The sequence below is a fragment of the Ranitomeya variabilis genome, chromosome 8, assembly GCF_051348905.1.
Source record: "Ranitomeya variabilis isolate aRanVar5 chromosome 8, aRanVar5.hap1, whole genome shotgun sequence".
Taxonomy (NCBI): domain Eukaryota; kingdom Metazoa; phylum Chordata; class Amphibia; order Anura; family Dendrobatidae; genus Ranitomeya; species Ranitomeya variabilis.
In genome coordinates this window covers 35762841-35790575 of record NC_135239.1, presented here as the reverse complement: position 1 = coordinate 35790575, position 27735 = coordinate 35762841, and the positions used below count along the sequence as shown (strand labels likewise).

The 27735-nt window shown below is 46.7% G+C and overlaps 1 protein-coding gene across 7 annotated transcripts in view; it reads right to left on the bottom strand.

Moving 5' to 3' along the window:
- Positions 1 to 3380: 3380 nt before the first annotated feature.
- The window catches only part of SSBP3 (single stranded DNA binding protein 3), a 41398-nt gene continuing 17043 nt past the window's right edge, over positions 3381 to 27735 (bottom strand). The window contains exons 5-18 of one of the 7 annotated variants that reach the window (XM_077277120.1): positions 16186 to 16275; positions 15597 to 15677; positions 13708 to 13767; positions 13393 to 13456; positions 13236 to 13312; positions 8279 to 8358; positions 8156 to 8204; positions 7861 to 7899; positions 7662 to 7716; positions 7408 to 7478; positions 6780 to 6858; positions 6638 to 6666; positions 5754 to 5855; positions 3381 to 4632 (exon numbers count right to left, since the gene is read on the bottom strand). In XM_077277120.1, coding sequence (XP_077133235.1) covers positions 4603 to 4632; positions 5754 to 5855; positions 6638 to 6666; positions 6780 to 6858; positions 7408 to 7478; positions 7662 to 7716; positions 7861 to 7899; positions 8156 to 8204; positions 8279 to 8358; positions 13236 to 13312; positions 13393 to 13456; positions 13708 to 13767; positions 15597 to 15677; positions 16186 to 16275 — 906 coding nt within the window. In that variant the 3' untranslated portion in view covers positions 3381 to 4602. The remainder of the gene's footprint in view (positions 4633 to 5753; positions 5856 to 6637; positions 6667 to 6779; positions 6859 to 7407; positions 7479 to 7661; positions 7717 to 7860; positions 7900 to 8155; positions 8205 to 8278; positions 8359 to 13235; positions 13313 to 13392; positions 13457 to 13707; positions 13768 to 15596; positions 15678 to 16185; positions 16276 to 27735) is intronic. The other 6 variants (XM_077277114.1, XM_077277116.1, XM_077277117.1 and 3 more) reach the window with 6 other exon arrangements.

The window sequence follows — 27735 nt, the reverse complement described above, 5'->3', positions numbered from 1 at the left end:
TTAAACAAATAACCTCTACCTCTTCGTCTGCTGCTGTAATATCTGGTCGAATCTCTATTTGGCTCTCTATCGGATCTTCGGCGATAAGACCATCCTCTGGTGTAATCTCGCCTATAAAAGGGTCTTCTCAATAGAGGGAATCGTTTTTTACTGTCACCTGCATTCTCAAGCAGCTCATCTAATACTGGACCAAACAAATGAACCCCTTCACAGGGGATGCCACATAACTTTGATCTGGCCTGTAAGTCTCCTGGCCAACATTTTATCCAGAGTGCTCTGCGGGCTGCGTTGGATAAGGCTGAGGACCTTGCGGCCAGCCTAACGGAATCCGCTGATGCATCAGAAAGGAAGGCTGCAGCATCCTGTATTACGGACATAGACGATAGGATTTCACTTCTAGGAACTTTATCCTTAAGCTGATCTTCCAGGTGGCCTAGCCACACCATCAATGACCGGGCCGTGCAAGTGGCCGCAATTGCTGGTCTCAGAGATCCCGCAGATGTCTCCCAAGCCCCTTTAAGGAACACATCAGCTTTTCTATCAAGCGGGTCTTTTAAATTACCCAAATCCTCAAATGGGAGAGAGGACTTCTTGCATGCTTTGGCCACCGCTGCATCCAGTTTCGGGACCTTGTCCCAAGAAGATGAAGCCTCTTCCTCGAAAGGATACCTTCTTTTGAAAGCTGGTGGAAGCGAACCTTTCCTTTCGGGCTTCTTCCATTCCTTCATAATCAGCGACTTGATTTTTTCTACTACCGGAAAAAACCTTCGGGTTTTAAGGTCTATGCCTTTAAACATAATGTCCTGAATAGAACTTTCTGACTGGGTTTCCTCAATCCCCATGGTGTTGTTAACAGCCTTCACTAGGTAATTAACCCTATCTAGTGACAGACAGGCTCGACTGGACTCTATATCTTCTGAGGATGATGAAGACGGAAGTGAATCCGAGCTCACACCGCCTGACTCTGAATCCACCTCTGACACCAGGGATGAAATCTCTTTCCTCTTTTTGGAGACTGATTTCTGAGACCTGGACTTCATGGAATCTCTGACCTCCTGTCTAACCATGTCCCTAAGAGTAGACGTTAGGTCAGGGGCCTCCTCCTCGATTAAATGCTGTATGCAGGATTTGCACAGCTTCTTTTTATGTCCATCTGGAAGTGGCTCCGTACATATGGCACACTCCCTATGCTTGGTTTTAGAGGTACATTTTCTCCCCTAATAAGGAGAGAGGGAATACAAGGAGGGACAGCAATCAGAAAGCGTACTTTCACGTAGCTCACTTACCCATCCCTGTAGCGAATGGTACCGTGATCGGGGGGTCCTTCTTAGCCGGAGGTTCCTTACGGCCTGAGGACTTGGTTGATCTTTGAGCCGCTCTAGCTCCACCAGCGCGACTACTGCCACTAGACCGCTGCTGGGAGCTGACCTGAGGCTCTTCCAATTCTTGCTGCTGCTGCCTGACCAGCCGCGATGCTCCGTCCGATGAATCCATTACAGAAAAGGAACAGGAGCAGCCTGCAGCCAGCATGAGCTCCTTTAATATACCCCCATGGTACCACCCCCGGATGGGGGACAGCAGGAACTCCAGGTGGTGCGATTAGTGTTGATAGGGCACGCTCCCCAGGGCCCGCCCGCGCCCCCTGCGAGATCCGGCACTATCCGGACAACAGGGCGCCGCCATTGATCGAGGACGACGCTACTGCGCATGCCCCGCCGCGTCATCGAGCCGCGCCGCCCGTCGCAACATCCGGAAACGTCACTTCCGGTTGCGACCACAGCAGCGCCGGCAGACACGCGCAGGGAGACGCCAGTGCCGCCCGGAGCAATCAGCACGCCCGCCCCGTGCAGCGCACAGACCCCCGGAGGCACCCAGACGCGACCCCATGAAGCAAGCCCTAAATACATACCAGGTACGCGCGGCCCACAATAGAAGTCGGCCACTCCCAGAGGCCGCTTCTCTCTGCTGTCACCGACACAGACAGTACCCCTGCCGTGTGGTGCTTCCACAATCTGACCAGACCGAGGTAGGGGACCCCCGCTACCTGCGTCAGTCTGTCAGACGTGGGATCTCTTCTTTAATCTTCAACCCTCTTCATAGGGTCTGCCTGAAGAGGTTCCCCTGTCAGGGACAGGAAACCAACTGACGGGGGAGTGAGGTGCCGCCCTTTTATGCCTGAGGTTTCCTGTCCCTGAAGGGCGGATCCCCTCTCTCGTTGTGCTGTCATGGCGACTGAATAAAAGAAGGGTTTACAGCAGGGAGGAGGATCATGGAGAGATTCAGTCTGTAAAATGCAGCGCTCCCTTACCCAGGTCTGTGTCCCCGCTCCTTCTGCTTTACTTTGACTGTGTGGACCCTGCACAACACCTGCTGCCTCCGTCTTGATGGCAGATAGTGCTGAGACGGTCTGCGGGGGGGGGGAGAAAGATGGCCGAGATTTGAGAGGCGCTTCTTTTGCTGTGCGAGAAGCGTCAGGACCGGTCGACACAGCCTCTGCTTCGCATCATAGCATGGGCGGAGTTGTGGTTGCGGCCTACAACAGGGCCAAAGCCAGGGACTAAGTTTGCGGTGCCGATGCATGCCCCTGCAATGAGGATGGCCCCCTTACCCAGCATTGCCCCAGACTGCCTGAGAGGAGGCCTCCAGCCCCAGCACTTACCCGGAGAAGCTGCCGGTTGGCAGGTAAGGCAGCATGCTGCAGGTCCTCCTGTGCTGCTGCTGGTTTGGACAGTGCAGGGATAAGGGGTAAAATAATCCACCATACCTTTAGGAGTGAGGTGGAGAGGGACCATCCGCCTCCTTGTACCATTCGTTTTGACAGTGGTGGTGCAGTGGGGACTGCTCGGACGCCACGAGGTGGGCCTCTGTACATCCAAGAGGTTAATCCCCTAGGATGGGGCAGGGCTGAATGTCCGGCAATAGGCCTGGCTGCAGAAAAGGATACGTGGAGATGACACTCCATGTGCTTGTCCGTTGAAGGTGTGGGGAGATCGGTGCCCTTTAAGGGACCTGTCGCCCCTAAGAATCAGCTCAGGCAGTGGCATCCCACGTCGCAGGAGAGGATACGGAGAAGCGACACTCTCCGTGCTCGCCTGTTGATGGTTCGGGGAGATCGGAGCCTTCAAAGGATCCATCGCCCCTTTGTCCATTGTAAAAAATAAAATAATGAGTTTTGGGTCTGAATAGCAGACCCGTCCGTGTGCCTCCTACAGAACTAAGCAAGAACTGGTTCTCTGGGAGCCAGCAGGAGGGTGAATACTGCAGAGGAGCTAACTTTTTTGTGTTAACTTAGTGTCAGCAGCATACACCCATGGTCTGTGTCCCCCAATGCACGGTCTGTGTCCCCAATGAGGCGAAGGAGAAAAATAAACCACTAGACATTTGTTTCAATTTATTAAATTTATTACAGCATGGAGGCGGAAAAATTAACCATATCATTCCAAGCTGTCCCATATCAAGAGACAATAATTTAACTATCCCTTTTTTTTATTTTTGAATACACAAGGAATTTTTTTTGTAACAATGTCCTGAGAGGAGCGGCTAATGTTCCCTCCGTCAGTTACTCCTGGCAAATAAAATGAGAAAAAAAAAAAAATAAGATTTACAAAAAACCCTGGAACACATGATAATTTGATCAGAAACTCAACCAAACAGCTTACACGGACTGTCCCTTTTAATACGCAAACAAGCAAAACCAGAGTGTAGCTGTTTTATAAAAAAAAAAAGTTTCTCCTTTCAGTCTGAAAATATATATAAAAAAATTAAAATACAGTGTTGTATATCAGCGGAACATGTTCTAGGGCGACGTTGATGATGATGGAAGCCAGACCAGGCAGTGGTTATGCAGATGGCAGCCTGGCAGGGATGTCTTTGCTGCCCACTTCCTCCACCAGTGCCACCTCGCTGAAGACCAGTGCCACAAACCTGTACATTGCAGGCTTTGCAATCCTATAAAACATCCTTTTCCCAGTTCTTCCTCTGGATTCTAGAAGTTTCTAGTTAATTATCGCTCTTGTAGACTTAAAAAATAAAGAGTCTTAGGTGTTTAAAAACAAATATCAAGTGTTGTATTGTATGAGGTAAAGAAGGGTGCAGGTCCGAGCAGAATTTCTGCACAGTGGAGAACTTTTTTTTTTTCCTGGGAGGTGCATGAGACAAGAAAAAAAAAAAACTCTTTGGAGGGAAGTGGGCATCTGAGATTCTCAGTTCGTTAAAAAATAAAATAAAAAGCTAAAAACTAAAAGGACATGAAGTTTCCTATTTCAGCTATTCTCCTGGATATCACGTCACAGACATAGAACATTTGGGGGGGGGGGGGGGGAAGGACACAGCAATCAGGTTTTATAACGCAAAGTCTCCTCTTGGAAAAAATAAAAATTAAAAAAAGAAAGTTTTCTGTACAGATATACATCCTCTGAGCAGGATTTTCTCATCGTGACAGTTTTTTGTACTGTGTTTGATGGAATAAAAAGTCTTGGCTTTTTATTACATGAAACCAAACTGAAGGAGCCGTTCTCGTCATTTCCGCAACTCCAGACAATTCTCTTCTCCAATCACCGGGATTCTTCCGAGCAGCAGCTGAGTTGAGTATTGTCTCCGTCGTCACACACTCATAGTCATGCTGGGAGAGTACTGAAAGAATGAAACACGGGGGTTACACATGTGATAATCACCACGAACGTGGGACTATAGCTGACCACACAAATGAGAACGGGCGGCAGAACTTTTAACTGGGAGCTTCATTCGTCCCCAACACAGCGATTAGGTTTTCAATGGGGAGACAGGTAAAAGCCCCACTGCAACTGATCTTCCCTGAAAGCAAAAGGATCATGCATGGAATTTCCACCTTGGGGCTCAATTCTGCAGTCACTTTATGTGCACACGGTCAGGATGCTCTTGACGCAGGGAACAGGCAAAGATCATGTGACCGCAAGTAGGCAATTTACATACTTCCGGCCACATCCTGACTAGTCGGATCCATGCCCTCTCAATACACTTGCAGCACAGGTCTAGTTGGCATGTGACCATATGTATGGAAATTGCATACTTGTGGTCACACACCTGCCTGCTCCTGGCATCAGAAAATCCTGAAAAATCGTACTGTGAGGATTCACTAGTCTTGAACCGAACCTGGACAACTCCTTTAACCTCTCGGATTTGTCCCAACCTGGAAAATGAAGGGGGCACACCACTGGTTTCAAGTGGTCAGGGCCAGCTGCAGTTTCCTGCACAGTGGGGTGTTGTGTAAAAGAGCACAGGTCTGACACCACAAATCTAGAAGGTGCTGTCTCATCCATATACCTTTCTAGGGCACACATGCATACATTAATTTTGGTAGGCAGGACCATGTATTTTATATTAATTTCAATCGGCAACATTTATTTCTTCAGCAATCACCATGGGCGGTCAAATGATCTCTGGCGAGTCCCGATTTAGACAAGTGGAGTTCATTACTTTAACCCTGCAGTATAATACAGGCTACCGATGTATGAGCAAAACACTCGTTCGTAGAGTGAAATTATCTTTTGTGCTGCACAAAATAATCGTTCTCAGCAGCTCATTGTCCTCCGCTGCCAAGAAAAATGACAGATTGAGCAGTCTGCCTTTGTAAACGGGATAATAAAGAAGCTGCAGATCGGCGGTCGTTCAGTGCCGCCAGTCAGTTCATACAAATGAACCTGAACATTTTACAACCATCAACCACGTAGAAAGAAAAAAAAATACGGGGATGTGAATAAAGTAAAACGACTCACATTGTCATTTTGGAAGGAATGAAGAAAGTTTCCTCCTAACTCTCCGTCATCTCGCGGTGTCCCAGGAGGGTTACTAATGCCACTTATGTTATTTGGGGAATTCTGGAAGACAAAAGAACATAATCACAATCTATAGCTGTATTTCATAGGGTGACACTATTACAACTATTTATACAAGACATTCACTGGTCCAAATATTACCTCCATGTTAAATTTTGCACGTTACTAAATAAGCTTTTACGTTTGTTTTTTCCCCAAAACTTTTTTTGCATTAGTTTTATATAAACTACTAGATGGAATGTACTTTTGGCTGCTAAATAATATGCCGGTGGCTTATATTTTTGTGGGGGTTCAATTAACATGTTTAGTATCCTCGATAAGATGTACAGGCCCATAGCGGGCTTTCCTCTGGCTGTATATAGCGAAGGTTTGATACGTCCGCACAGCGGTTTATACTCATGCCTCCTTTGATTAGACCAAATAATCGTATTTGCTTAAGAAAACTTGAGGGATAAACCTCAACTTGTTAAATTGGTAATATTGCAAACTTTCAACTTTACAATTTACTTATTAAAAAGTCGGCCAGGAGACCAATACAGTGTGCTATAACCCTTTAAGTAAAAGCCAAGACCGGCGCTGATCATCCACTAATTCCATGTGCAAACGAAGAAAAAAAAAAAAACATCAAAGGTCAGGAGAATCCCTAAATTGAGACCAAGAGAGTCAGGCAGAGACGAACCCTAAAGTGCTAATATCTGAGCTCCTCCACAGGACTGAGGGGACCAGGAAACTTTGGTAGGAGGGCAATCAGATTTTATTTTTACTCTACACCCCAGTCACTGATTTCCCCTGTTAGGATATAGTTAGTATGTGTGATGCCTCACCTTAGGGAGTCCGTCCATATCTCCAGATCCTAACAAAAAAAAAAACAAACAGAAAATTATATTATATTAGGGTATGAATGGAGTATAAATCAATTTTAATAACCAACGGCCAATATTACATATACACTCTCAGATCACTTACCTAATGACCCGTTCATATGATGAGGCTCCATACCACCCATTCCTCCCATAGGTCCATCTGAGCCTGGTCCCATTGGGAACTGAGCAAAAAACAAAAAAAACAAAATGCATTTATGAAACCTTTAGTTTCTCCGCTTTCAGAGAGTCGACCAATTTAATTTCCGTCTTTTTATACTGGTATTGAGTTCATTTTTTTTTTTTTTTTTTTTAAGATCTTCCTGACATATAAAGGGGACTTCTCATGAGTATAAAGACCCTTTTATAAAATGCAGGCAGCCGCCCCACCTGCCTGCAACTGAAGGAGAAATCGAGCATCATATGTTGCATGAGAATTTGAGGAGTTGTAGTACTTCCAAGTATTTTTCACTATTGATACAGGATCTTCATGGCCTGGTCAAAGTGTGCAATAAGATGGCAGGGACTGACTAAGTTCAATGAAATCTCACAGCTTGTAATAGACCGTAACACATGAAAAATAGGTTATAATGGAAGTAGTTTCCAACCTTTGTCAGCTATTCGAAAAGGATCTCTCAGCCTGGGGCTGCCAGGGCATGCTGGGAGTTGTAGTTTTGCAGCATCTGGACAGCCACAGGGTGATGACCACTATTATGGCAGTCCGATTCACTTACATTTGAGCGGTTCCCTGTGGGCGGACCAGGATTTATCATTGTGTATATATTGTCACTTGAGTTTGTGGATTCTATAAAACAAAGATTAAAATAAAATATTTTCATGCATTCCTTTTATACGGAGATTATTGCCAAATTCATAAAAAATATATAATACAATAAAATTAAATATAAATAAAAAAAAATGTGTTTGATATATTCTATACAAATATTTATTATAATAAATAGCCGTATATCACAAGCATCATACATACCTGCAGGACTGGGCATGATGGGCGTTCCGGGGGGTCCTCCGCCACCAGGTGGGCCCTGTGAAGATACAAGCCATGCAATCAATATTTGTAAAATTAATTTTCTAAACAACTGCTTTACCTTTTGATAGGAATTTTTGTTTTACCGCTATAGTAAATGTGCCACATCCTAATTTCATAAGTCAGAGTTTCTAGTACTTACCACATATGTGCCAGGCGATGACGACGAATAGGGAATCTGCTAAGAAATAAAATGATATACAAATCATTGCACGTAATAAGGGTTGCCCTATGTGGTAGGTTTACACAATAAATGTTTAATGGGATCCATGGTCGGAAACAAGGACTTCAAAAAAATGGGGGGTGTAAATGCCCCCCCAAAGTCTAAAAATTAAAAGTGGAATTAAAAAAAAAAAAAAAAAAATTAATAAAAGTTTAAAAATCAAAACAAAAATCAAAAAAAATAAAAAACCTCTGCTCCAGTAAGCTAGACTTACCGAATTTGCACTATTTGGATTTGGCCACGGCCTCCCCGCACCAGGACCCCTAAAAGAAATCAATCCATTATTTTCAACAAACTATACATCACCCCCTACCGCTCCCGTGAAACGCCCTCTTACATGCTCATGCCAGGCCCTAATGAATTGGGTGGTGGCCTCATCCCGCTTCCATAATTCTGCAATGATAACCAAGGATCAGACTACGGTAACGGGGGGGATCATCCGGAAAGAAATGGAAGAGAAGAAAAACAAGAGGGTTAGTCCCACAGAATAACATGCCGTCCAGTAATCGCACATCTACCGAATTCTGCTGCAGATGAAGCAAACAGAAGCCTGATCATTATCATAATTAGTCGACACAGGACATGATTAATGCTTCCATTGATCCAGCCATAAGCGCTGCAGAACCCGAGGCACTAACGACTTCAGGCATTGGGAGGCGAGGAACCCACGTCCATGATCAGAGGGGTTCGTCGATTATTCGTATCCTTTAATCAACATGTACGGCTGTAACCAAGTCTTAAAGTGTATGGGACACATCTGAGCGCCCCATAGAGAAGGCAGACAGGGTTTATTACCACCTCCACCTTCCCAGTCGCTGTGTATACAGTAAGAGAAGGTGCTGACGGCACTTTCTCCCCCAGACTCATCAGTTTGGTGATCACAGGCAGGAGCTGTTATGGCCTAAGAGACCCAGTCAGCTCTGATATACCGGTGCGAGGCTGAATTTCTACAGCAACTGGGGCCAATATACCGGTTACAGGGGAAATTGGGCAAAAAATAAAAATGTTGAAATTATCCCCAAAAGGTCTTTTATAACCTCATAGGGGTAGGAGACAATGCGTGAAATAAATGAAAAATAAAATGGTACGTTAAAAAAAAAAAAAAAAAAAAGAATACTGGTCAATACAAATAGTTAGCACTGCTCTCGTCAGGGAAAGGAGAAAAAAAAAAAACACATGCCCAATATATAAAAATGGTCACAGAACACATTAAAATGTAGTTTGTGGTAAAAAAAAAAAAAAAAAAAAAAAAAATCAGATAAATGTGAAACAAGACACATTTCCCTTATTTCACCACCAATATCCCCTTGTGTAGGCAAAAAAAAAAGTGTGAAATTAAAATAAAACCAAATGGATCACGAAAAAGATGCTAACATTTTTGGACTATCCAAATGAGTAACAATTTTACAGCTCTTTACACCGCTTTTTATGGGGGGGGGGGGGGGGAGAATGCAAACAGATGTAAATGGCCAGGTCCGGAACTGGTTAAAATGTTCCAATGCTTGGCAAGTCATCAAAAAAAAAACCACAAAAAAAACCACAAACAAACATTGTGCAGCCAGTAATGTGCAGGGAAGCAAATGGTCACATCTAGCTCACTGACAGGTTCTCAGATTACTCATTCTGCAACCAGCAATGAGCAGGAAAACCCATCAGAATTCAGAGCCAAAGTTTTATTGAAAACTGGGATGATTTTTTTTTTTTTTTTTAGGTCAAAATACACGCGTACATGCCCCTCTAAAAAGGTATTCTTAACTTAAGATAAAGGTTGATGATTTCTAGCTACATATCAAAAACTTTAATGGGTGCAAATCCTCATCCTGAGATCCCCAGCCAATCGCTTAAATAATGGGGCAGATCAGTGGGGCCAGCAAAGGTCGGACGGTTAGGACCTATCCATGCACGTGTTTTGTGGGGTAAGCTTTCTAATAACTGTGGATTGGGTGTAGTGACACATGTGCTATACTGAACCAAAGGACACATTTCTGAATTATTCCAGACCAATCCACTAAAGTATAAGGGCTCATTCAGTCACCAGTGAATTTTTTTTCTCATATGCAAAAGAAAAAAAAAGTCCAGGTTTTACCAGTTTGTTTGTTTTTCATTGTCATTGTTAAAATGTCACCATTTTTTCTTGTATGGGGGAAAGGAATAAATGGAGGTTTCTAAACTTTCTCCTATCCAAACGTGCAGAATATGGACGCCATCTGATTTTTTTCACTGACCCATAGACTTGCATTGGTAATTATGATCAGAGAATCAAGATCGGACAGGTTTCATTTTGCAAAAATACATATAAGCATACCTCCCAACCGTCCCGATTTCAGCGGGACAGTCCCGCTTTGGCACCGGGGTCCCGCTGTCCCGCTTCGGGCATTTAAAATCCCGAATTTGCGGCCGCCGGTGAAGCCCCGCCCACTTCCGGGACGTAGAGACGATTAGGACTAGTCCCGCACTCCGGGCGGGGTCAGTGACGTAAGCGGCCGGCATGATCACACTCTGCAGCCTTTGTTTAGTAAATCTGGGCCAGGAGATCGGGGAAGGAGGGACCAGCTGCGTGCGCGGCGCCGACTCCAGCCTGGTGTCTCCCCCACCACGCACCGCAACGCGCATGCGCGGGAATCTGTGGTACCCGATGCTGAGGCGCAGAGTCTGGTCCTTGTGTCACTCGGAGGCGGCAGCGGCGTGTGAGGGGGAGGGAGGCGGTCATCATTACCGGCACACACCGGCATGCATTGTGTATGGCGGATAAGGGGCGGCAGGGAGAAGCCTGCAAACCAGATAGTGCAGTGTGTCCATGCACCTCTCCATCCACAGGTAGCACTGTAACACCTCTAACAGTGCCAGCCAGCACCCTCCTAGTGCCAACCTGGCTGTGGGTGTGTGTGTGTGATGGCTGGGTCACTGTGTGTGTGATGGCTGGGTGTGTGTGTGATGGCTGGGTGTGTGTGTGTGTGTGATGGCTGGGTGTGTGTGTGTGTGATGGCTGGGTGTGTGTGTGTGATGGCTGCGTGTGTGTGATGGCTGCGTGTGTGTGTGTGTGATGGCTGCGTGTGTGTGTGTGATGGCTGCGTGTGTGTGTGTGTGTGATGGCTGCGTGTGTGTGTGTGATGGCTGGGTGTGTGTGATGGCTGGGTGTGTGTGTGTGTGATGGCTGGGTGTGTGTGTGTGATGGCTGGGTGTGTGTGTGTGATGGCTGCGTGTGTGTGATGGCTGGGTGTGTGTGTGTGTGATGGCTGCGTGTGTGTGTGTGATGGCTGCGTGTGTGTGTGTGTGTGTGTGATGGCTGCGTGTGTGTGTGTGATGACTGCGTGTGTGTGTGTGATGACTGCGTGTGTGTGTGATGGGTGTGTGTGTGAAGGCTGCGTATGTGATGCATTTGTGTCAAAGCTGCATGTGTTTGTGAGCTGCGTTTGTGATGCTGCGTGTGTATGTGTGATACTGTGTGTGTGATGCTGCATGTGTGTGAGCTGCGTGCGTGTGTGAGCTGTGTGTGTGCTGCGTGTGTGTGGGCCGTGTGTGTGAGCTGTGTGCGTGTGCATGTGTGTGAGCGTGTGTGTGTGAGCTGCGTGCCTGTATGTCATTATACAGTATGGAGAACTGTGGCCATTATACAGTATGGAGCATCATGTGCGGTCATTATACAGTATGCAGCATCATGTGCGGTCATTATACAGTATGGAGCATCATGTGTGGTCATTATACAGTATGAAGCATCATGTGCACCCAGCATACAGTATGGAGCATCATGTGTGGTCATCATACAGTATGGAGCATCATGTGCGGTCATTATACAGTATGGAGCGTCATGTGCGGCCATTATACGGTATGGAGCATCATGTGGGGCCATTATACGGTATGCATGCCGTCATTATACAGTATGGAGCGTCATGTGTGGCAATTATACAGTATGGGGCATCATGTGCGGTCATTATACAGTATGGAGCGTCATGTGTGGCAATTATACAGTATGGGGCATCATGTGCGGTCATTATACAGTATGGAGCATCATGTGCGGCCATTATACAGTATGGAGCATCATGTGCAGTCATTATACAATATGGAGCATCATGTGCAGCCAGTATACAGTATGCAGCATCATGTGCGGTCAATATACAATACGGAGCATCATGTGCGGTCATTATACAGTATGGAGCATCATGTGCGGCCATTATACAGTATGGAGCATCATGTGCGGTCATTATACAGTATGGAGCATCATGTGCGGCCATTATACAGTATGGAGCATCATGTGCGGTCATTATACAGTATGGAGCGTCATGTGTGGCCATTATACAGTATGGGGCATCATGTGCAGTCATTATACAATATGGAGCATCATGTGCAGCCAGTATACAGTATGCAGCATCATGTGCGGTCAATATACAATACGGAGCATCATGTGCGGTCATTATACAGTATGGAGCATCATGTGTGGCCATTATACAGTATGGAGCGTCATGTGTGGCCATTATACAGTATGGGGCATCATGTGTGGTCATTATACGGTCTGGAGCATCATGTGCAGTCATTATACAGTATGGAGCATCATGTGCGGCCATTATACGGTATGGGGCATCATGTGCGGTCATTATACAGTATGGAGCATCATGTGCGGTCATTATACAGTATGGAGCATCATGTGCGGTCATTATACAGTATGGAGCATCATGTGCGGTCATTATACAGTATGGAGCGTCATGTGCGGCCATTATACAGTATGGAGCGTCATGTGTGGCCATTATACAGTATGGAGCGTCATGTGTGGCCATTATACAGTATGGAGCGTCATGTGTGGCCATTATACAGTATGGAGCGTCATGTGTGGCCATTATACAGTATGGAGCGTCATGTGTGGCCATTATACAGCATGGAGCGTCATGTGCGGTCATTATACAGTATGGAGCACTGTGTGGCCATATTTTTTTGTTTATAACTATTGTATATGAAACAGTGTGATCAGCAGTGCTAAATGGGTGTAGTTGGGACGTGGATATGGGTGTGACTAATTATGAATGGGTGTGGTCAGAGGCGTGGCCTAAAATTTGCCGCGGCGCGCTTCGTGCGCCGCTAACTTTGTCCCTCTTTCCCATCTTCAAAAGTTGGGAGGTATGCATATAAGTACCAATCGGATCTTTGTTTTATGATGCACACAAGCCGCACGTTAGGAATGCCAGTGATAATGACAGATATACCGGTATAGAAGCATGCGGCACGATTGTTAACTGAAAAGGAGGTGAAAATAAAAGTATGGACGCAGAAGAATCAGTGGCTAAAGTAACAGAGTTGCTCACCTGAGGTCCCGGACCCATGGGGCCCATTGGTCTAGGGGGATTCATCCGTTGCATGGGTCCTCCCATACCAGGGTGTCCTTAAGAATAAAAAAACTAATTATTAGGCTGCTCCACGTGACTTGTGAAATGGGCGCGTTCTGCTTCATCAGAGGGTTACCTTGTCGGGTTGGATCCATGGAGTTTGGTAACAAAGGCTGTGATCCTGGGACGCCCCCTGGAGGCTGTAAGAGGGGATTGTTAGATCCACAGTAATGCATAAAAACAATTAAGGCTACAGTCCCACCACGGACTTATGGCAGCATAGGTCCCACAGGGACACCAGTAGTGGCATTAACCACTGCCAATATTATTGCAAAAATAGTCCGGACTCATGATAGTGGGGAATTTTTCCTATGATCGGTTATGAGCGAGATTGTGGTTCAGTAAAAGGTCAGTAAATGCTGCCAATGACGACGTAGTTTATTTTTCTCACCTGACTTGCCATTCTTATATGAGGCCTGGGTCCGCCACCATATCGAGGAGACATAAAAGGCTGGAATAGGAAATTAAAAGTATTGGAAAAAAAACAAGTTATGTGCAAAGTAATTGCAGATCTGGCAGAGCTCAGTTGGTGTTTGCGGACGGAAATATACATTGTAGTATCTTAAGATATCAATGCAAAAGTGTTCATCAAAAACGTATCTCAACATTTGGGCCCCTGTAAAAGGTCTACAACATAACGTCCATTTACCCAGGACCATTATAAAATAGTAGTGTTTTACGTCACAGTGTAAGCTGTGCGCCCCCTCAGGTCCAAGGCTACCTCTGCACCTCCTATGGCTATACCACCACCCCTCCACGGCTACCTCTGCACCTCCTATGGCTATACCACCACTACCCCTCCACGGCCACCTCTGCACCTCCTATGGCTATACCACCACCACCACCCCTCCACGGCTACCTCTGCACCTCCTATGGATATACCACCACCACCCCTCCACTGCTACCTCTGCACCTCCTATGGCTATACCACCACCACCCCTCCACGGCCACCTCTGCACCTCCTATGGCTATACCACCACCACCCCTCCACGGCCACCTCTGCACTTCCTATGGCTATACCACCACCACCCCTCCACAGCTACCTCTGCATCTCCTATGGATATACCACCACCCCTCCACGGCTACCTCTGCACCTCCTATGGATATACCACCACTACCCCTCCACTGCTACCTCTGCACCTCCTATGGCTATACCACCACCACCCCTCCACTGCTACCTCTGCACCTCCTATGGCTATACCACCACCACCCCTCCACTGCTACCTCTGCACCTCCTATGGCTATACCACCACCACCCCTCCACTGCTACCTCTGCACCTCCTATGGCTATACCACCACCACCCCTCCACTGCTACCTCTGCACCTCCTATGGCTATACCACCCCTCCACGGCTACCTCTGCACCTCCTATGGATATACCACCACCACCCCTCCACTGCTACCTCTGCACCTCCTGTGGCTATACCACCCCTCCACGGCTACCTCTGCACCTCCTATGGATATACCACCACCACCCCTCCACTGCTACCTCTGCACCTCCTGTGGCTATACCACCCCTCCACGGCCACCTCTGCACCTCCTATGGATATACCACCACCCCTCTACTGCTACCTCTGCACCTCCTATGGATATATCACCACCCCTCCACTGCTACCTCTGCACCTCCTATGGATATATCACCACCCCTCCACAGCCACCTCTGCACCTCCTATGGATATATCACCACCCCTCCACTGCTACCTCTGCACCTCCTATGGCTATACCACCACCACCTCTCCATGGCCACCTCTGCACCTCCTATGGCTATACCACCACCCCTCCACTGCTACCTCTGCACCTCCTATGGATATATCACCACCCCTCCACGGCCACCTCTGCACCTCCTATGGATATACCACCACCCCTCCACTGCTACCTCTGCACCTCCTATGGCTATACCACCACCACCTCTCCATGGCCACCTCTGCACCTCCTATGGCTATACCACCATCCCTCCACTGCTACCTCTGCACCTCCTATGGCTATACCACCACCCTTCCCCCTAGATGGACCATTACTGCACTTTAAAAAATTACAGAAAAAAAAAAAAAACCATGGAAGCACGAACCCTAATCCTGGGTTGAGAAAATTATTGCAGATTAGCTTCATTTAAATAAATGCAATTCCAGACACAACCCATGGTCAGAGGTTGCACCATTTCAGAATGAAAGCAGCCACATTACATTTGCAGCTTAATGAGCGATTTGAGCTGTAATACCTGACGCAGACTACGCATATTGGTGGCGCTGTTGTTCATGAGCCGTGGCATGAAATGACTTACCTGACTGTGAGGACCCATCATGTTTGGGTTGTGAGGAGGTGGCTGTGCATGGGGCGATGGCTGTGAACCAGGTGGCCCCTGCTGAAGACAAAACAGCGTCTTAGTGACTGGCACTGCAGCGCCCCTTGCTAATCGTTGATAAAAGCTCTTGGCGCGCTTTCTCTAGCTTTGATATTTTTCGGCTTGGTGTGTGCAGATGGAGCAGAGCGCGCGCCGTATCATAGCGGCGACATCCCTCCGCTCTCTGTGGAGCAGACTCTGCAGCTGTGATGCTCCGTGAGCAGAAGCTCGTCCCGTGAACCCTCTGCCAGAGAAGGCACGGCTAGTTACCACCAGCAGTTGCCTTAATTAAGAGAAATTAATTAGCCATTTTGCAAGCATTTGTTTAACAGCTTTGCTAAACATTAATGCCACTGATAATTCCTGCTGATTAGCGGGTCCCATAATTAGCAGCAGAGGAAGGACGCCTCGGCACCTGTACGCCCACTAATCGGAGATCTGGCTGCTGCACAAGACTGCGTTCCTGCTGGAAAGGATGAAGCTGCTGCGGAACGCTCGCCCGAACGGAAAACCGTAAAAAGGAGCGTACCTGGAAAAATCCAGGGGGAATCGGCCCTCCCGGCATGCCATCGTTTGGAGGAATGTTACCAAGCACTGGGCTCGGGGCGGCTGCTGCGCTCTGCGGAAGAGAGGAAAAACAGAGGTAAGCAACACGTGGTTATACAGCTACTGGGGAACTACAAGGCCCAGCATGGATCTCAACTTAATACTGTACCCTGGTGTGTGCTTGGACCACAAACTTTACAAGTCCATGTTACTAAAGATTCTACAGTCAGACCCTCATCTGACAAATGGCTGATAACAGATTACACTAACCTTAAAAAGCTATAAGACTATAAATTACCCCTAAATAAAGAGAAAAAACGTGCTGCATAACACAGAATCAACCAGTGCACCTGTATATAGTCAGATGGCCGTAACAACCACACGTCTCAGCATCTGTAGTGCGGCCACAAGTTATCACACTGCAAAGTTCATTTTCTGACTTTAGGACCATACAAAATGCAAAAAAAAAATTACGGCAGTTCCACCAAAACATTTTCTTTTTCAGGTTGATATGAAACGCCCCTCTAAATCAATCTACTTTTCCGGACTGCAGGCACGACCTCCTCTGTCCTCCGGGGACCGCAGCTGTCATTTACAGGTTATCCATGCAACTACGAACCTGCGAGTCCCCGGCTTACAGGCGGCCTGTATCCCAGTGTCCCAGCCAGCAATACTTTTCATTGTCTCATACAGCCACTTATATGATGGCCATGATTTCCCATGACAATAAGTTCCGGCCTTGACTGAAGTCACGTACGCTTTGCTTTCCCATTTATAGAAAAATAAATAATAATAATAATAATAATAATAATAATAATATTTTATTGCAGGTATTTTTATTATTGCCGGTATATATATTTTTTTATTTATTACCGGTATTACCGTTATTATTATTATTATTAAATATTTTATTGCCGGTGTCTTTTTTTTATTATTATTATTATTATTATTACCGGTATTATTTTCACCATTGGTTTCAGCATTCGATTTAAAAAAAAAAAAAAAAAATTAAAAAAAGCAACATAATTCTCTAAGGCAATAGGACTGTAGCGATATGAAACTTTTTTTTTTTTATTTTAGCTTAAAAAAGAAAACTTGCTTTGTGTTGCCACTTTTTGAGACCCACAACCATTTTTTATTTATTTATTCATAACTTTTTTAGGTTACAGTCGATGTTTTGATTGCCCATTTATTGGGAGGTGAAAAATTACTAAATACTTACGGCTTTTTTTCCACCCCAATACAGCATTTACTGTATGGTTTAATTCTTTTTTAAATTTCTATACAACAGACTTTTACAGATGTGGCAATACCAACATGCATACAAATTTTTTTTTACTGCGAAAAAGGGACAAATTCAAACTATTATTTTTTACATTTATTATTATTATTCACTTATTTGATGGGGGCCTCTTTGATATCTTGAACCTGCAACCATCTGATCCCTTATACTATATAAACACACACCGAAATACCTCAGTATTGCACTGTAAAGTATAAAAAAAAAAAAAAAAAAAAAACACTCCTACATTCATGGGGATACAAAGATGGCCATGACGGGGGCGTTCAGCAGACAATGGGCACCCAAACATTGGCACGTGCATATTGGAACCATTTATGTGCCACTGCCAGATATTACATGGCTAAACAGCGATCAGTACTCGATCCATAAACCCACCCCTAATATAGGAAGTACCTGAACATCCTAGATTGGAAAGCAGGAGGATTATTATATTTTTTGTTTTCATCATTTTCTTAAGAGAAGGGAATGATCAAAAAAGCAAGACAAAAAAAAATAAACAACCATTGCTGACTCCTTGAATTCCCCCCACCTCTCAGTCACTGGAATTGATGACCTCCTATATGATTATGAAAGTCACCCAACCACAGCCAATTATGATTGGCTGCAGCGGTTTGGTTCCCAGTATACAAGACGCCCTTCACTTTTGGTACAGACGGAGACTATGGGAGCAGCTGTCCAGAATGAAGTTATAAACTGCAGAAGACAAAAAACAAACAGTGATTCCATCCTTCTGCCAGCAGAGGGCGCTGTTGTACCAGATCTTGGGGTCAGGCACAGCATGAGATCAGCCCCAATATCACAATGCCATGAAAGAGCAGCAATCAGCATAACACTGGGGGCAATAATGCTATATACATGCCGCCCGGCCCACTCTCTTTTGCATTACAACACCCTGATTTATCATGGAAAATAACCTGCATTTGTCAAGTACCCTCCATGCTGAAGAGCCCATTAGCCTCTTGTTACATCCTGCCTTACATTACAGGGATTCCTGCACTGGTACCGATTAATACTGATCAGCTGAAGGTATACAGTGTGGTGCCTCCTAAGGAGCACGCATGGGGGCGCTGTACTAAGCTGCACAGCCACACATCAGAAGATGGGCATGACTCTCCGAGCGGGCACTGTCTGCTGCCTCCGATGACCTAATGGCAGCTGACAGGTTTAGCTGGCGGTGCAGTCAGGTAGGTTTAATTGGAATCCCGCTAAGTCTCTTATCTAATTAAAGTAATCACATCATCTTCAGTCGGCGAGAACTGTCACACCTGCTGTTCTCATAGCAGAAGGCGGCCACTAGAAAGTCACCTGATATCAGGCCAAACAGTCGGACGCCCCCCCCCCCCTCCCCAATATCTACTATGGCGTGTTTAAAGTGGATTTCCACACAAACCATAAACATGGCCATTTATTAGTACACCCTAAGGAAGAGGGAAGGGCAAAGTTTTGCCACTAGGTTACTTTTACTTTCAGAGATTTTGGTGTTTTTCTATTCAGCTGGAGCGGCCATTTTTGTTTTTTTATCAGAGTAACAACAGGAAGTGCAGCCATATTGGTTTATTGAATCATCATCTTTGTAAACTTTTATTGATTGTAAAGGCGGACAGAACAACAGTAGGCCTTAAGTATCTGATAAGCCGAGTCATGAAGACCCCCCTTTAAGGCGGCCATACACTGTCAATAGCTCTCAGCAGAATGCTAGCTTAGCTTGACAGCTATTTCTCCGGACAGTCATGTGGCGTGTGAGACGCGGGGAGTATTTCAACTGACTGAGGACAAACGGTGTAAAGACCCCTCAATATGCCAAGTTAATTTGTGTGGAGGTCTCCCTACTCTTCCTCTTCCCCTGAAACATGAAGTCAGGATAGAGAAATATTTCCGGTCTTCTGAATTTTTACGGCAACTATTTGGCTGTGCAGTAAGCCGCCATCAAGAGGAGTCTCAGGTGAACCGAACGTTACTGTGTATGGGGGAGAGATCTGCTTCTTTCAGGCTGCAGAACAAGTTAACTGAGCATCAGTCAGCGAGCCCGCTATGATAAGAGTTTGTAACTTCTTTCTTTTCCGCTCAGTTGATTTATTATCCAAAGTTGAATGGCCAGTTTTGAAGTTTCGCCGTGGACCACACCTCAGGAGATAAAACAGGTCTGATGGGTTGGGGATGGTGGGAAGATCAATTTTTTTTTCTTTTTTTTTGGAGACAAGCGTCAAATAAGCATGGACACCCAAAATAGTTTAATTCCTCTAACACACTATTGTTCCAAGTTATCAAGATTTGGGGCTTTATCTAATTTAAGTTCGACCACATTAAAACAGTGGGTTCAACATTGGCAGCCGTGTAACTATTAGGCAAAAAAGAGGGTTAACCCTCAAAAATAAATGAAGGCCTTTTCTTCTCGTTAACCAAGTTGGACACTTTTTTTGTGCTGAAAAATTCAAGAAACAAAAAAAAAATGGTATCTGCAGATCTGTGCCTGGCGGTGGGTACAAGTAAACAAGGCAGGTGTGAAGAGAATAGACATCAGACTCACAGATCGGCCGGCCGCTCTTTGTTCCCATGTCTCCTATTATTATGGACTACAGGGTGTCCTGGGGCGCGTCAGGGGGGCGCGGGGGCATCTGTTCCAGCCTGGCAGCCATCAATCAGGCACAATATGCTAAGCAGGGGCGCCGCTCTTACCGGACAGCAGAGCTCGCACTCATTACAACAGGAGCAAAATATACAAGGATGGCTCGCTGGGGCTGCAGCGCAAATGACCATGTGAAACGCGTCAGCAAACGTCTCTACCTTCGTCATTATGTGCTCCCCCTCCCAAAAGCTACCAAGAACCGAGTACCAACACCAACCACCAGCGAGAAATCTGCACCCCTCTCTCAGGCCGCTACTCTGTCCACCATGCTTTACACTGCAGGCAGTTTTATTTTTTAAACAATGTGTGGATACAATTTATGTATTGTATATACCGTATTTTGCTAAAACTATCGATTTCATAAGATAGTGTACAGAGTATAAAAAGTTAAGAAATGTAGGTCTGGGGAGGGTTAAGAAAAAAATGGGGGGGGGGGGGGGGGGGGGCGAGAAGATCCTCAGGTTAGGGAAGGGGGGATTGAGAGGTGCCATTCACAGCAACACGAATACTTAAGATGCCAGAAATTCTGTAGGATAAAGCATCAGCAAGAGAACGTCAAAAAGTCAGGAGACTCCTGCGACCAGTGGGTCACCTGCACATTACAGAGTCGTATCCAAGGAAACAGCAACGAGCACGCCGCTGTTAACCTCATCACCGCCAACATAACAGGATGTTTGCATTGGGAAAAAAAAATTATATATATATATATATATATATATATATATATATATATATATATATATATATATATATATATATATATATATATATATATATATAGATAATATAGAAAAAAAATTATATATATATATATATATATATATATATATATATATATATATATATATATATATATATATATATATATAAAATATAATATATTACACACACACATATGTATATGCTACATACATACATACACACTTATCTGCAGGGCACAGATTTACCCTGCCCATGGGATCAGTCCTGGAAGAAATTCCTGACAATAAAGGGCATTATAGGGGAATGCAGAGTATCTCCCATCCTTTGTAGCATCCATTGTGTCACCACCAAAACCCTTCCCCCCTTTTTTTTCCAAGTAATCCCCCTGAAGGCCTTAATCAGTTATGCAAATACTGCCCTTCCCCACCCCCTCCCCATGCATCTGCTCAGGGTCCTCCACACTGCTGCTTGCCCTATTCTGAACCACAGGGCATTAACCCCTGAACTGCTGCACTGACAAATCTTAAAGGGGAAGAGATGAGGAGAAACAAAGCCGAGGCCTGATCTACAACCTAAAGAAAACACATATGACCTGTCTCTGATCAGGAAGAAGTGACCCCCAAGACTTCTGCACTGGGACAAGTAATACTGGGGGGGGGGGGGGGGGAGGGTTTGGGGGTCATAAAGTAGCTATTTATATATAATTTAAACAAATAATAAATATAACATTATTCCATATATTATAGGAGCCTGAAAAAGAATGCATGTAAAATAAAAAAATAAAAAGTTGCAGAATCCCAGCATTCATGTACACCAAAGGACCAGCAATAAAAGATTGAAATAGCATGTTTATCACCTGCAGAATTTTATTATTATTACTATTAATTTTACCCTTATGCATAACATCCTATACTCTACCATTGGACTTTTTATATGACTTTAATCTTGCACTAACACAAGAAGCAGAAGAAAAAAAAAATTAGCATTAGGAAAGATCACTGCCCGGTATTAAAGAGCAATGAAAGTAAACCATATTTTAAATCACAAGTAAGGAAGTTTATACGGTCAGAGTCTTTGCCATCCCATCCATCTCACTGTCCAGACACCTTTAATAACCATCCGCTATTCCTCCCGACACCATCATACACATGCACGCTTTGTTTGGCGGAGTATGCATATGTTTTTAATGGAGAGAGGAGAGTATGCAACTGTTAAAACACCTCTGGCGGCGCTTATCTAAAGGTACCTTCACACGAAACGACATTATAACGATATCGCTAGCAATCCGTGACGTTGCAGCGTCCTCGCTAGCGATATCGTTTCGTTTGACACGCAGCAGCGATCAGGATCCTGCTGTGATGTCGCTGGTCGCTGAATAAAGTCCAGAACTTTATTTGGTCGTCCGATCGCTGTGTATCGTTGTGTTTGAAAGCAAAAGCAACGATACCAGCGATATTTTACGCTGGTAACCAGGGTAAACATCGGGTAACTAAGCGCAGGGCCGCGCTTAGTTACCCGATGTTTACCCTGGTTACTAGCGTAAAATGTAAAAAAAACAAACAGCACATACTCACATTGCGTCCCCTGCAGTCTGCTTCCTCCTCTGACTCAGCGCCGCAAAGTGAAAGTGAAAGCAGCACAGCGGTGACGTCACCGCTCTGCTCTCACTGTACGGCGCTCAGTCAGTCAGGAAGTGGACGCAGGGGGACGTGAATGTAAGTATGTGCTGTTTGTTTTTTTTAGATTTTACGCTGGTAACCAGGGTAAACATCGGGTTACTAAGCGCGGCCCTGCGCTTAGTTACCCGATGTTTACCCTGGTTACCAGGGGACCTCGGCATAGTTGATCGCTGGAGAGCGGTCTGTGTGACAGCTCTCCAGCGACCAAACAGCGACGCTGCAGCGATCGACATCGTTGTCGCTATCGCTGCAGCGTCGCTTCGTGTGAAGGTACCTTTACTTGGGAACAAAGGTATAGGGCATGTTGAAAATCAATATGCCTGATCCTTGGTCATCCGCCTGCTGTTGGGGAGTGTCTGGAGGCCCATACACGTTACATTGTGAACCTGGTCACCCTAAAACTGTCAAGTTTGCTGTTGATGGCTTGTCAGGGGCCACACTTCCCTTTTACTACGTATGCCCATAAAGTGAGCAATATGATCCAATATAAACGATTAAGCATTTATTGGATTTATCCAAGCAGGAATCCACAACTTTAGCATGCTGGGAGCTGTAGTTTCTCCATAGCTGGTGGGCCACAGGCTGCTGTCCCCCTAGATTAGAGAACCTCCTACCGACCATTTAAAACACCCCATCAAAAAGAGAAAATAATTGATTGTGTGGCATGATGGGGGTAAACATTGCAAAGAAACGGAGCTAACCATTATAGAGCCAGCGGACTGGATGGCGTCCAGTTTGGCGGATTAACCATTGTGTGCAAAAGGAGAACCATCACGACATCGGCCATGAAGGTCACCCCACAAGTCGGCCAAAACAAAGTAGCCTCAGAATTGTAACGCTGCCCTACAGAGATCATAGTAGAGTGCACGGCACATGCCATGGCCAAGACGGATTCCCTGACAGCCATCGATTGTGAGAGGACATCATAAGAGCCCCTCTACCATATGACGTGACCATACAGAGCGCCTGAAGCCCTAGGGGTGCAAACTGGGACCTTCCCCATTGCACGGCAAATCTGCCGCAATGTCGCAGTGCACGAGCGATGGCCGACTCTACGGCACATTCAGGACATCCTGTGTATTCTCAGATCGGCAGCACGCCGTGAATTCTTACATTTTGGAAAGCAATGATCAGCATCAACGCTACCGTAAAAGGCCAACTCCAGCCATCACCCCCAATAGATTGAAGTCCCAATAATCCGTTACATTTCTGAGCAAAGTGCCATATTTCCGTCAGTTGGAAAGAAAGGCTTTGTCAGGTGCTCATGAAGTGTAGCACCAGCACTCGCTCCATTGTCTTATTCACAGGAGGACAAGTCTTCAGATTTCCAGGAGCAGATGGTCTGGAGGCATGGCTGTCCCTTCCAGAGGCAGGATGGATGTCTGGCGGACATCCAGGGACGAGTCCATAGACCACTGACTCATACATGGCGTCACTAGGGACCATCACCTTATATTTCAGGTTGTGCGCACAGTATAAGTGCAGGAGATTGTACCAAATCTTATCAATGCACCAGGTGAAACGGGCAACAAAGTCCACAACAAATCCTCCGCTAACCGAGCGTCCGCAAGATAGACCACAAAACAAGAAACATTTCAGATATTGCACAAAAGAAGCGCAATGGATCCTGGAAATTATGACTTTCTAAACCAAAGCATTATCCCAAAAACAAAATCCTCTAATATCCAAATTTGATCACAAGACACCTTTGCACAGAAGTAACATCCACAACTCAAAGTTATTTCCATGTGTTATTTTGAAAAGGAGCAGATTTGATTTTCTTCTGCAGTTGCACGAGAGCGATGTTCGCTGAAAACACTATGCCCATGCAATGGGTGCAGATTGTTAGCAAATTTTTGTGGATTTCAGGGCGAAATTCATAACAAAATCCTCATTAAGCGATGAAAGTATCAACAAGGCCTTAATATGGAGGAGGCAAGGTGTAGTTTCATTATTTTGACCCTGCAGAGACTAATAATCGGGGTCTTGTTTGAGTAGTACTTTCTAATCCTAGAAAGCACAAATTAACATTGGCAAACCCATTTTTGCCTTTTTGAAAGAAATCTAATATGTGCGGGCAAAAGCAGACCAGTAAAACGAAGAGGATCTATGGAGGATCCGGGGGCAGCTTTACGCAGGGAGCAGTGCTACACGCAGGGAGCCAGGGGGGACACAATGCTACATACAGGGAGCCAGGGGGACACAGGATGATGCACGGAGCAGGACCACACGCAGGGAGCCAGGGGGGGACACAATGCTACACACAGGGAGCCAGGGGGACACAGGACGATGCACGGACCAGGGGGACACAGGACTACGCAGGGAGAAGGGCTACACGCAGGGAGCCAGGGGGACACAGGACGATGCACGGAGCAGGACCACACGCAGGGAGCCAGGGGGGGACACAATGCTACACACAGGGAGCCAGGGGGACACAGGATGATGCACGGAGCAGGGGGACACAGGACTACGCAGGGAGAAGGGCTACACGCAGGGAGCCAGGGGGACACAGGACGATGCACGGAGCAGGACCACACGCAGGGAGCCAGGGGGGGACACAATGCTACACACAGGGAGCCAGGGGGACACAGGACGATGCACGGAGCAGGGGGACACAGGACTACGCAGGGAGAAGGGCTGCACGCAGGGAGCCAGGGGGACACAGGACGATGCACGGAGCAGGACCACACGCAGGGAGCCAGGGGGGGACACAATGCTACACACAGGGAGCCAGGGGGACACAGGATGATGCACGGAGCAGGGGGACACAGGACTACGCAGGGAGAAGGGCTACACGCAGGGAGCCAGGGGGACACAGGACGATGCACGGAGCAGGACCACACGCAGGGAGCCAGGGGGGGACACAATGCTACACACAGGGAGCCAGGGGGACACAGGATGATGCACGGAGCAGGGGGACACAGGACTACGCAGGGAGAAGGGCTACACGCAGGGAGCCAGGGGGGACACAATGCTACATACAGGCAGCCAGGGGGGACACAGGACTACGCAGGGAGCAGCGCTACACGCAGGGAGCCAGGGGGGACACAATGCTACATACAAGCAGCCAGGGGGGACACAGGACTACGCAGGGAGCAGAGCTACACGCAGGGAGCCAGGGGGAACACAATGCTACCTACAGGCAGCCAGGGGGACACAGGACTACGCAGGGAGCAGGGCTACATGCAGGGAGCCAGGAGGACACAGGACCACGCAAGGGGCAGAGCTACACGCAGGGAGCCAGGGGGAACGCAATGCTACATACAGGCAGCCTGGGGGACAACACTACACGCAAGGAGCCAGGGGGAGTCGGACACAACCCTACACGCAGGGATCCAGGGGAACACAGAACTACGCAGTCTTGTGTCCCGTCTTCCCAGTAGTTGGACAGGGATGAAGTTTGGAAGTCTCTACTCCTAATCTCCTGAATTGTTCTCTCACTCCTGATGCATGTTGGGGGGGGGAGAAGCATTCAGTTTTTATCTTCTCAGCACAAAAGAATGTCATTCCCACCTTTGTGTTGACCTACCTCACACATATGGACCACTTAGGGTACCGTCACACAGTGGCATTTTCATCGCTACGACGGCACGATTCGTGACGTTCTAGCGATATCCATACGATATCGCTGTGTCTGACACGCAGCAGCGATCAGGGACCCTGCTGAGAATCGTACGTCGTAGCAGATCGTTTGAAACTTTCTTTCGTCGCTGGATCTCCCGCTGTCATCGCTGGATCGTTGTGTGTGACACCGATCCAGCGATGCGTTCGCTGGTAACCAGGGTAAACATCGGGTTACTAAGCGCAGGGCCGCGCTTAGTAACCCGATGTTTACCGTGGTTACCAGCGTAAAAGTAAAAAAAAAAAAACGTACATACTCACCATCTGATGTTCGTCAGGTCCCTTGCCGTCCGCTTCCCGCTCTGACTGTCTGCCGGCCGGAAAGTGAGAGCAGATCACAGCGGTGACGTCACCGCTGCGCTCTGCTCTCACTGTACGGCGGCACTCAGTCAGAGCGGGAAGCGGACGGCAAGGGACCTGACGAACATCAGATGGTGAGTATGTACGGTTTGTTTTTTTTTACTTTTACGCTGGTAACCACGGTAAATATCGGGTTACTAAGCGCGGCCCTGCGCTTAGTAACCCGATGTTTACCCTGGTTACCAGCGAACCTCGGCATCGTTGGTCGCTGGAGAGCGGTCTGTGTGACAGCTCCCCAGTGACCATACAACGACTTACCAACGATCACGACCAGTTCGTATCGCTGGTCGTGATCGTTGGTAAATCGTTGTGTGAGACGGTACCCTAAGGGTACTGTCACACTCTGCAACTTTCCAACGATCACGACCAGCGATACGACCTGGTCGTGATCGTTGGTAAGTCGTTGTATGGTCGCTGGGGAGCTGTCACACAGACCGCTCTCCAGCGACCAACGATGCCGAAGGCCCCGGGTAACCAGGGTAAACATCGGGTTGCTAAGCGCAGGGCCGCGCTTAGTAACCCGATTTTTACCCTGGTTACCAGTGTAAAATGTAAAATAAACAGTACATACTCACCTTCGCGTCCCCCGGCGTCCGCTTCCCTGCACTGACTGAGCGCCGGCCGTAACAGCAGAGCTGTGCTCTGCTCTTACTTTACGGCCGGCAGTCAGTCAGAGCGGGAAGCAGACGGCAAGGGACCTGACGGACACCGGAATGTGAGTATGTACTGTTTGTTTTTTGTAACATTTACGATGGTAACCAGGGTAAACATCGGGTTACTAAGCGCGGCCCTGCGCTTAGTAACCCGATGTTTACCCTGGTTACAAGCGAACGCATCGTTGGATCGGTGTCACACACACCGATCCAACGATGACAGCGGGAGATCCAGCGAGGAAAGAAAGTTCCAAACGATCTGCTACGACGTACGATTCTCAGCAGGGTCCCTGATCGCTGCTGCGTGTCAGACACAGCGATATCGTATGGATATCGCTGGAACGTCACGAATCGTACCGTCGTAGCGACAAAAGTGCCACTGTGAGACAGTACCCTTACTTAGCAGCACTTGAGCTACTTTAAATGCACAGATCATTAATCCATTGTGACGGACTGCGCACCCCAGCATATATACTCGCTAAAGTCCATGGTCACTAGTTAACCTGCAGAAACGTGCCATCTAAAATGCACCATGAAATTTTAACATGCTCAATCTTTTGTGCTCAGGCTCCATAAGAAGCTACGGGAG